Below are 11,694 nucleotides of genomic sequence, written 5' to 3' on the forward strand. Positions count from 1 at the left end.
ATGTCACCATTCCGCATTGTTTATGGGAAGGCGTGTCATCTTCCTCTAGAGCTTGAGCATAGAGCATATTGGGCTATTAAGAAGTTGAACTTTGACTTCAAGAAGGCGGGGGAAAAGAGATTGCTTCAATTGAATGAGTTAGATGAATTCCGATTAATGGCATATGAGAATGCCAAGCTCTATAAGGAGAAAACGAAGCGATGGCATGATGCTCACATCTCCCCTAAGGTCTTAGAGGTTGGTCCGTTTGTACTTCTTTACAATTCACGCTTGCGGTTGTTTCCGGGAAAATTGAAATCTCGTTGGAGTGGCCCATTCAAAATCCGGAATGTGGCGAATCACGGTGCGGTGGAATTGGAGAATTCCAAGGGTGAAACTTTCAAGGTTAATGGCCACCGGTGCAAACCATATCTTGGACCCTTGACGAATCGGGTGGAAGATGAGATATCTTTCACAACTCCTACATGAGTCCATCGTGAGACGGTCGAGCTTTCGACTTTAAACAAGCGCACTTGGGAGGCATTCCCAAGAGGTTCGATTTAATGTTTTTGTTGTTGTTTTACCTTCTTTAGATTGTTTAGATATTGTTTTTTGTTAGTTTTATGTCTTTTTGTTCGAGATAACGCCGGTGTGTTTGATTTTGGGTGTGTAGGTATGAAGGCGACGAAAAAAAAAAAAAAAATTCTCCCCTAATTTTTGGGGAGCTCGAATTGAGCTCCCCCTGAAATTGGACAGCTCGATTCGAGCTTCCCTTGAGAAAGGGAAGCTCGATTCGAGCTTGGTAATCTGGGTGAACAGATTACCAAGCTCGAATCGAGCTTGGTCACCAAAGACCAAGCTCGAATCGAGCTTGGTAAGAAAGAGGTGAGCTCGATTCGAGCTCACCTCATTAAAGAAGGGGAGCAATTTTTTTTAAAAAAATGTTTCTATTGGTGGGGTTTTACAAGTCTTGGATTGATGAGGTGGAGGCATCTTGGCCTTCCAAAGAGAAAAACAAGTCATAAAGATTAATGACATGGCAAGATCTCCATCCCTCTTCTCCTATTTTTCAAATCTTACCACAAAAAGAACTCCAACACTTCATCTTCTCCAACTTCTTTTCCCCATTTATCAAAAACTCCATAGCCAAGACCTCCATTCTCTTTCTTCTAGCAAAAATTCTCCAAGCTCTATCTCCACCATTTCTAAGTCAAACTCAAAACTAAATACACTTTCAAACACCCTTTTCCTTCCTCTACAATGTCTCGGAATACAAGAGCAAGCCGAGCCTCCAAGAAAAAATCCATACCTCCTAGTGAGCAAGAATTTCAAAAGGAGCTACCACCACAACCTATCCGCTCTTCAAAGAAGACAACCACCTTCGGGGCTCTTTCACGGAAATACAAGGCACCTTTCGAAATCCGCTCGGTTAATGAGGGTGAACGCTACGAGAAGCTTACGAAATGGGGTATCACCGATGCTTATGCCATTTGTTGGGAAACTATGAAGAAGTTGAGAATTGATGAAGCGGTAGAAGAACGTCTTCACTTCCTTTACCTTGATAAAGTAACTAAGATACCACATGATCAATGTGAGGAACTCACATTTGAATTCTTCACCACTCTTGCGTCATCCGACAACACTTCTATTACATTTCGGTTAGATGGTAAGGAGCGGGAATATTCCATGGAAAGTTTGATCCAAGACCTTGAATTGAATGAGTTCGGATTTAAAGAGTTGTCGGGTTTAGACGATATGGAGGCAAACGTGATATGGAATAAAGCATCGGGGAAGCCGAGTTACAACTCACACATCGCCAAATTGAAAGAGGTTCGGGATTTTGTCACCATAATCTTGCTTAAGTGGTATGGCCACACTTTCCATGGTCGCCATGAGCATAACAAAGTATCAAAGTCGGATTTGTTCCTTTTGCGAGCTTTAGATCACCCAACGGAAAAAGAATTGCAATTGAGTATGGGGTATCGTTTGATGGCATTGCTCCGGGAGACTCCAAAAGTTCCAAAGAAGAAAGGATTCGGATGGTTAGTGTTGTTCTTGGCAAGACAAGACCCGGATTTTGATGAAAGCAAGTATCGGATTCAATCACCACGAATGATTGATATGGATCATTTGGGTATAGGAGGATATGTGAGGAAAGAGAGAATAGTGGGGAAATACTTACACGATAATTGGGTGGAAGGACATCCCGGCGAGCCAATTCCGCGTAGTTTGCGCGCATCACCAAGACAAGAAGTAGAGCCGAGGCGACCTAAAGAGCCGGTGCGACGGAAAGACAAAAATGCGGCCGGAACAAGCGCCGAAGGAGGAGCAATACCGGAGGGCGTGCAATGGGAGCCTCCCGCTCCTAATGTGGATACAAGGAATGACTTTGAAGCCGCCCAACTCCAATTCATGGAGGATCAACGCAAGATGTGGGCACGTATGGAATATCGCATGGCGAGGCTTCATGATCGACAAAGGCGCCACGAGGAGAAATTACGTGACTATTTTAATGCCCCGGGGGCGCCGACCTATCCATTCCCAACTCCATCACCCGAACCACCGGAATTCGACTAAAACAAGATTTGCATTTCTCTAACTCAACTCATACAATTTTGCTTTATATTTCTTACTTAGGGACTAAGTTCGAAATAGTGTGAGGAGGGTTAGTCAATTGTATGTCGTTAGTTGAAATTTATCTTATTTTATGCTTTAGTGTGTTTTATTTTACTTTGTCGTTTTAGTTGTGTTAGTAGTCTAGTTATTGAGTCGCCTCCACTAAATCTTTGTTCTAAGCATGATATTGAACGTTTTGTATGTTTGTGATTGTGACGGAATTTGGAAATTTATCAACTTATGACATCTCCCGATCTTTAATGGCATGAATGTGTTTTTGTCTAATTTGAGCAACTTCCAAGGATGATTGATTGATGAAAATGCTTTTATGTGACAAAATTTTGATGGAAATTGGGTGAAAATGTTCTTGGGTGAAAGCAATTGTGAGCATGATAGTTGTTTTGGGATATGGATGCATGATGTGCAAATTTTTGAATATTTTGGGTCATTTGTGAATAAAATTGGGCATGATTGGCATGAGAACATAGGAATTAAATTAGTGCATAACACCACATTCTTTTCTAAAATGTTGAGCCTTGATTATAATTCTTGTGTGTTGTGTAGCTATATTCCTAGAACTTGCTTAGTGTCCATTTAAGACTATATAGTTGAGTGTCAATTGCTAAATGATTATGGCATTAGGATCACCATTTTGTTTAAGACCACTTAAAAAGCCTACCCTTACCACTAGGTCACCCCTTTGAGCCTTAAACCGTTTCTTTCAAATTGCAACACATGGTAACACACCATCCCTTCAACAAATTACCCTTTGAAAATACCCCAAAAATTGACTTGAATGACTCTTAACTATTAAAAAGTTTGTCTAACTTGAAGAATAGGAAAGGCATGAGCAAAGAAGTAATTATGTGCCTAAAGAAAAGAAAGAAAAGTAAAAGAAAGAAAGAATAAAGAAAGATCAAGAAAAATAAAAAAGAAAAAAATAAAAATAAAAATAATAATAACAAAAAAAAAGAGAGTAAAAAGAAAAGTTGAATAAAAGGCATGAAAATCAAATTGTAGTTCAAATGTGCAAGAAAATTCCAAGTTAGACAAATAAATGTGAATAAATATCTAGTTATCAAGTCAAATTTTTGCAGCCAAATTATCCTTCTCTACCTACCCCCTAACCCCTAGCCCCTAGCCAAGTTACAACCCATTCAAAAGACCATATGATAGCAATTGATTACTGAACTAAGTAGGGGAGAATCGGACTAAAAGCAAGCCTATGGTGAATTAGCATTTTTCTTGAGCTTAATTGTGTGCACCCAAACACTTGTGTGTTAGAGTGAATCTTGTGAGAATTAATATGCTTTTAAATTGATGCCTATGTTTGCTATGCCTTGATTGCCCTCTTATCACTTGACCAAGTAATGCATGTCCCTTAGATGACCTTAATGACTTGAATTGTTCAACAAAAACCTTAAGCCAATGCAAGTGTAGTCTAATTGTCATCTCATTTTGTCATTAAAAGTGCATTCATCTCTTGTGTGCATCATTAGCGGTTGTTGACTTTAGGCGAGATCATTTGAGCCATTGTTGAATAGGAGTTCATTTGTTGATGCTTGTTCAAGATCGCCATGGTTAGTTTCCGTTTGATTTGCCTAAGTTCATTTCTTGCTTGGGGACAAGCAAAGATTTAGTGTGAGGAGGTTTGATAGGAGTATTTTACTCCTATCTTTAGCGTCGTTTCCGCATGCTTTATTAACGTTTTATCACGGTTTTATGGTATTTCGTATGCCTTATTACGTGTTTTAGTATTTCAGGTACTTAGGAGCATTGCGGAAGCATTTTGGTGCAAAAGTTGGAAAAGACGACAAAAGCGATGCGGAAGCTCATTTGCAAATCTGAAAAGCTGACCCCTGGGCACTAATTGACAAATTTGGACTAGCTAGAAGCCTCAAATGAACTCGTGATCTTCATGAAAGTTAAAGTAGACGTCCTAAGCTTTCCAACGGTTCAAGAATCGACTTAATCGGACATTTCTACACCGAGTTACGAAGGTTTGAAGATCGAGATCCGGGGCAGAAAATGACAGCTCGAATCGGGCTCCTCATTTAGCCCAAAGAGCTCTATTCGAGCTTGGGCTTGCTGGAATGGGGAAATCTTAGTTCAAGATGCATCAAGGCTTTATAAATTTGCTATTTTGGGCCCAACACATGTGTAATTGAATGTTTGTTTTTTTCCTTCTTTTGTAAGTACTATATAAGGGGCCTTATCTCTATTTTAGGTATAGAAGATTTTCCTAGACTTTATTCCATTAGTGTACTTTTGAATCTTCTCCTAATTTTAGAAATCTCTAAATTTTAGTCTTCTTCTTCAATAGAATTTCCAGATTTTTATATTTCCTCCATTGTTGAGATCTTTGAAGCTTCATTGAATGAACAAGTTTTATTTTCTATTACAATTATTATTTGTGGGTTTTTCATCTTATTGTAAGTACTCTTTACCCATGCCTTCCATTTATCATTTTGTTAATTTAGCTCTTGAAATGTGTAACTAATCCCCCATGTTTGGGGGTTGAGATGATTTCCTTCTTGTTATGTTAAATGGTATGGTGATTGGTTAAATGCTTGTTCTAATTCTAGTTCCTAATGCTTGTGTTAGCCTAGCTATCTAATGCATGATTTAGTGTTTGCTTGACTCATTGAGAAATGGTTAGGTGAATAGACTTTGGAATTAGAAGCCTAGATTGTAATACCACGAGAGTGGATTAGGATTTAGGTGACCTTGAGTTTGTTGATTAATTGATGTTGGGTAATTGGTTTTGTTTAGTATCACGAGAGTGAGTTAAGCATTAATTGATTACTTGATGATTGATTTTGTCGTTCTTAGAGGCTCGAGAGAGCGGGAACGGTGCGCTAGGCACAACTCGGCCCTTGCTATATACCAATTTATCCATTACCATGTATGCATGACCTAGGAATGATTTCAACCCCTAGACATCTTTTACTTATTGATTAAACTCGTTCTTATTTTAGTTGCTTGAATTGTTAGTTTAGTTGTTTAGTTGTTTAGTGCCTATTTAGTGTTAACAAAATACTTGAACTTCAACTATTCGAGATTCGCTAAACGAATTGAACCGCAACTAAAATTCATTCTCATCAATCGCTCTAGATTCACTCCTCGTGGGATCGATTCCGACTTTCGGATTATTACAAGTTGTGCTTTTTGCTCAACAGCTGTTTATTCGACTCGGATTATGGGTTGGATTGTTCTGCTAAGGTTTTCTCTCGAGAAATTGCTGGAAAAAACAGATAACAAACTAATAAAATCCTTTTCAGTTTTTTTTTAAGTTTATTTAATATACTATAATTAAACAAAATAAAAAACAGTAATCAGCAAACTTACTTGTTGTAGAGCAGAACCGCAATAGAATGGATGGAAAAAAAATTGGGAGCGGTGCAAACAAACGACAACGACAATAAAAAATCATCAGCGGAACACAAATCTACAAGAGAGACAAAAATTGTAGCAAATTAGTATTATATTTACTATGAAATCCGAAAACATTTCACCTGAAAATGAGCATCACTCATTTTTTAGAAAAAGCTTGCAAGTAAAGAATACATTTTTAAAATATCAAGCACACCAATTCATACCAATTAACTTTTTATATTCATGCCAATTAACCTATATTACTTCGATAATTGAAATCAACATTGATAAAATTCTAATTAACAATTAAATAATTAAGCTAAATATGTCAATTATGCTAAATTTCCTAACATTTAACTAATATAACAATTATAAACTAATTACACACATTACCTAATTTAAACCCGAATGAAAATATAATTAACTTAACAATTATTCTAATTTAACAATTAACACACAATTAAAAATTAAGTAATCTAATTCATAATTAAATAATCTATAATAACTTAAAAATAACTTAAATTGCACTTAAATAGCCTAATTATAATAATCTAACCTTATAAATAATAAATTAACCTAACTATAATAATCTAACCTAATAATTAATAAACTAACATAATTATTATATATAATCTAATTATTAAATTAACTTAATATATTTTAAATTTATATATTTATAATTATACTTAATTCAATTATATCATAGACCTACTATTATATCTAACCTAATTATATATGTCTAATTATAATTATACTTAATTCAATTATATCATAGACCTACTATTATATCTAACCTAATTATATATGTCTAATTATAATTATACTTAATTCAATTATATCTAACCTTATTTTTAAATTAAATAAAAAAATTAACAATTAACTTAAATAAAAAAAACAAACGGCTTTAGAAAATAGCTATGAACTAAAGCAGGACGGCGGTGCCGGAAAATGGAGGCCAATCACTATTTTACAAAATAAAAAAATTAACAAAAATAATTTAAAACTAACAAAGAAAACAACACAAAAACTTACCGGGGGGAGGGGATTGACGGCGGCCGGAGGTTTGAGGAAGAAGAATCGCCGGAGGTTTGAGTGACAAGAACGGCCGGAGATGGCGTCTGGAATGCTGTGGAGCGAATCAGAGATGGGTGAGCAACGGAAACGAAATGGCTACCGGAATATGGGTGAGCAACAAAACGCCTAAAATCGCCTGAAAATCGTCGGCTTCCTCTTCTTCTCAGTCTTAAAACAAAACTGAGAAAAAGAGGAAACGAACCCTGATTTATCATTTAACTTTAGCGACGGATTTATGTCAGTCGCAAAAGTTAAATGATCTGTCGGTAAAGGAACGATGCGTTAATAAAACAGTTTGTTTCATTAACGCATCACTGTTTCATCAACGCATCAATTTAGCGAAGGATATGAAGGATCCGTCGCTAAATTTAACGACGGATCCCGCATATCCGTCGCTAACATGGGTAAGTGAAACGGTGAGTTTCACTTAATCCAACTTAGTGAGGAATTGCAGTCACAAACATGTGTTAAGTGAAACGGGATATGAAATCTGTTGCTAAACTTAGCGACAGATTACTCATATTTGCTGCTAAACCACGACAAAAAGAAGGCGGGACAGTTTCTGCCATGAAAATTTTAGGATTTAGCAATCCGTCGCTAAGTTCCGTTTCCTAGTAATGATTTAGTTAGTCTTTTTATTTTTTTTATTTTTATTTACTTGGTCTCCATACTTCTATTTTCATCTAAATTCTTTGTAAATTTATTATTTACTTCATTATGAAAGTTCCATCTTTTGTTTACTTCGTCCCTAATTAATTTATTTTTTAAATTATTATAATACTTAATTGTAGAGGGATTAAATATATAAAAAGTGAAAAGTACAACGGCTAACTAAAAAAGCAAAATACAAAAGACTACATAAACAAAAAAATATAAAAATACAAAGACCTCAGGATGAACAATTGCAAATGATGAACAATTGTAAGGTAGCAAGCAATACTTTATGGGGCAAATGTTGGCAGTATTTGTTCATTTAGATAATTTGTTGCTTGAAGAATAATAATTAAATAGCTCATAAGTTAAATAGCCATAATTGAGAGCAAATATCACATGTAAGACTTTCTAAATATCTGAATGCCTTAAGAACTAGTAATATTTCGTTACAACATGATGTAAGATGCCACCGCCAATCTAAGCCTAACCCTAAGCCGAACAATTTGGCATAGAGTAAGGTAAAGGCATATTATAATTTCTCAATCCGCTCTACATCTTATTGAATTTGGGATAATTTTATTCTAAATATGGATTTGTTTTAGCTATATAATTCTTGCTGTATATATTATTCTAGGTAAATAAAAATTGTTGGAGAGGATTATTTAGCTGCTGCATCGACCATGAGTAAACAACAAATCGGAGTGCTGATCGCACTCGATGTCGCCAAGACTCAGTTGTACCATTTTAAAGCAATTGTGATTGCCGGAATGGGTTTTTTCACCGACGCGTATGATCTTTTCTGCATATCTTTGGTGACCAAGTTGCTTGGTCGCATATATTACACTGACTATACTAAAGAAAAACCAGGGTCATTACCTCCAAATGTAGCAGCCGCCGTCAACGGCGTCGCGCTGTGCGGTACTTTAGCAGGACAGCTATTCTTCGGTTGGCTCGGTGACAAAATGGGACGGAAGAAAGTGTACGGACTCACTCTGATTCTCATGGTTGGTTGCTCGCTTGCGTCGGGCCTTTCTTTCAGCAATTCTCCGGACGCTGTTATAGCTACACTTTGCTTCTTCAGGTTCTGGCTCGGATTCGGCATCGGCGGTGATTACCCTTTATCTGCAACTATCATGTCCGAATATGCTAACAAGAAAACCCGCGGCGCATTTATCGCGGCGGTTTTTGCTATGCAAGGGTTCGGTATTTTGGGCGGCGGGATTGTTGGCCTAATAGTTTCAGCGGCGTTTGATCACCGATTCCCTGCACCTTCATATGCTGGTGATAGACATGCATCACTTATCCCTCAAGCTGACTATATTTGGCGCCTCATCTTGATGTTCGGTGCAATTCCAGCCGCTGTAACCTTCTACTGGCGGATGAAGATGCCGGAAACTGCTCGTTACACGGCTTTGGTTGCCAAGAACGCGAAACAAGCCGCGGCCGATATGTCTAAGGTGCTAAATCGTGATCTCGAAGCAGAGGAAGACAAAGTCATAAAAATGGTTACGGAGCCGAAAAATTCATTCGGTTTATTCTCTAAAGAATTCGCCAAGCGCCATGGTTTTCACTTGGTCGGAACTACAACTACTTGGTTCTTGCTGGATATTGCATTTTACAGCCAAAACCTTTTTCAGAAAGATATTTTCTCAGCCATCAACTGGATTCCTAAAGCTCAAGAAATGAACGCCATTCATGAGGTTTTCATGATTTCTAGGGCTCAGACACTCATTGCTCTCTGCAGTACCGTACCAGGATACTGGTTTACAGTGTTCTTGATCGATTACATGGGAAGATTCGCAATTCAATTGATGGGTTTCTTCTTCATGACAGTCTTCATGTTCGCGCTCGCTATACCTTACCATCACTGGACTTTAAAGCCTAACAGAATTGGTTTCGTTATAATTTACTCTCTCACATTTTTCTTCGCCAATTTCGGACCCAACGCGACTACGTTTGTTGTTCCGGCTGAGATTTTTCCTGCCAGGTTACGATCAACTTGTCACGGTATATCTGCAGCAGCAGGAAAAGCAGGCGCTATAATTGGTGCATTTGGTTTCTTATATGCAGCACAAAGCCAAGACAAGAACAAGACTGATGCAGGTTATCCTCCGGGTATTGGAGTCAAGAACTCTTTGATTGCTCTTGGCGTTATCAATTTCCTCGGCATGATGTTTACTCTATTGGTGCCGGAGTCAAAAGGTATATCGCTCGAAGAGTTGACCGGGGAGAATGAAGAAAATGGGGAAGAAATGAAGACTACTGCTGCTACTGCTAGGACTGTTCCTCTGTGATTTTTCCTTTGCTAATCCAAAACCTCTTGTCATCATGCTTTATGATAGATTTGTTGTGGGTTTTTGCTTATGTGTATTTTATGACATTGTGTTACTTTTCTTGCTTATGTGCATTTTAAGTGCCAAGTAGTATTGTATTACTTTTTGAATAAAAATTTCCTGCAAACACTATTGCAGGAAACTCCTGCAACAGTGTTTGCAAAACATGACACGTATTGTAGGATGGGTTTTTAAATGGCCAATTACTCATTTAGTTTTGAATAATTAACACATGTCATGTTTTGCAAACACTGTTGCAGGAGTTTCCTGCAACAGTGTTTGCAGGAAATTATTGTTCCTTTTTTAGTTTCTTGTTTTAAAAAAAGAAGAATATTTTCCGACTACCCAAGTTGCAGGAAACTCCTGCTGCTATTATGTGGCAGAGTTTGATAGGCTAATGGCATAATAAAATGATTTGGTTAGTTAGCCAGTTCTGATCTTGATTAATTAACCAATTCAGTACTCCTTCTGTTATCTTAACTCCTAAAAATCCTAAAAGAGAAAATAATGAAATACTGGGAATGCGAAGACATAAAATGAAAAAAATAAGATGTTTTATTATTCCATCACTTGAGTTGTTTGAATTTTGAAAGATTGGACTTTAGGGTTAATGAACAGAAACAGGAATATTACAAAAAGAAAAATTAAACGTAAAACTTGTAATGGAAATTAAACACCAAGAAAACTCACCTCCATGATCATGCAAATTTCAATAATAAAATAGAAAACTGAGCTAAAGCTTGAAAACAATTGCTTCATCTGAAGGTTTTTGAAGGAGTTGTCAATTTTTTTTTCTCACCTGTTTATTTAAAACTTGAGAAAAAAAATGGACTAAAGTGAATTGCAAAAACAAATGGAGAGAGCTGAATTGGCCAAATTAACCAAGAATTGAATTGGTTAATTAACCAATTCAAAATAAATAACCCAAACTGTGTGGTGGCAGCTTCTTAGACTGCCACCACACAGTTTGCAGGAATTTCCGGCTGCCTAGGCAGCAGGAAATTTTTATTCTTAAAAAAAATCAATTAAAAAACAAATGTGATCAGCATATATATCCTAATATTTGGTTGATATTAATTAGTTTAGCGGCAATTGCGATAGTAACTTTCTGTTTTTTTTTAAAAAAAAAAATAGAAATTAGATTGTACAAATACAACAAATAAAATGAAAGTGTAAAAAGTTGATAGTTTAGTGTGCACAAAAAAAAATTAATCCCTTAAATAATATAAGGTTTAAATTTTATAAATAAAAATGAATATATGTTTTTTTTTATAATTGGGGAGGGAGAGCGCTTGTGGTTGAAATTAAACCCACGACCTAGCAGTTTGCTGCCTAGCGCTTATACCATTTGAGTTACAGCTCATTGGTAACAAAGATCTTGAACTAAAAATCAAGAAAAATTGTACGTGTTTAATTTATGTTTAGCAATTAAAAGAACATAGAAAGTAGGGAAATTTAATCAAGAGTAAAAATTGAAGAGAAATTCGTACTTATTGAAATTAAATGACTAGTTCAGTCAAAATTACCAACTATAATCACGAAGTGTAAAATATAAAAGAAACCACAAAGTAGAGCATAGAGAGTGCATTTTAATACGGAACTCTTCTTTCATTTCCCTCCATCCATCGTCTTGTAGTTTTTGCACTCTTTTCTTTCTCTTTAT

The 11,694-nt window shown here is 36.5% G+C and overlaps 2 protein-coding genes across 2 annotated transcripts; both read left to right on the top strand.

Annotated features, from left to right (window-relative positions):
• On the top strand, positions 1-468 carry LOC126668083 (uncharacterized). The gene has a single exon (XM_050361301.1). The coding sequence runs from the start codon at positions 1-3 to the stop codon at positions 466-468; it is 468 nt and encodes a 155-aa protein (XP_050217258.1).
• A 7,858-nt stretch (positions 469-8,326) lies between these two features.
• LOC126667736 (probable inorganic phosphate transporter 1-3) lies at positions 8,327-10,482 on the top strand. The gene has a single exon (XM_050360794.2). The coding sequence runs from the start codon at positions 8,379-8,381 to the stop codon at positions 9,990-9,992; it is 1,614 nt and encodes a 537-aa protein (XP_050216751.1). The 5' UTR covers positions 8,327-8,378; the 3' UTR covers positions 9,993-10,482.
• The last annotated feature ends 1,212 nt before the right edge of the window (positions 10,483-11,694 follow it).

This window comes from Mercurialis annua, linkage group LG2 (assembly GCF_937616625.2).
Source record: "Mercurialis annua linkage group LG2, ddMerAnnu1.2, whole genome shotgun sequence".
In the NCBI taxonomy this organism is placed as follows: Eukaryota; Viridiplantae; Streptophyta; class Magnoliopsida; order Malpighiales; family Euphorbiaceae; genus Mercurialis; species Mercurialis annua.

Coding starts and splice junctions, on each gene's coding strand:
- LOC126668083 (XM_050361301.1), top strand. CDS start 1: ATGTCACCATTCCGCATTGTTTATGGGAAGGCGTGTCATCTTCCTCTA.
- LOC126667736 (XM_050360794.2), top strand. CDS start 8,379: ATGAGTAAACAACAAATCGGAGTGCTGATCGCACTCGATGTCGCCAAG.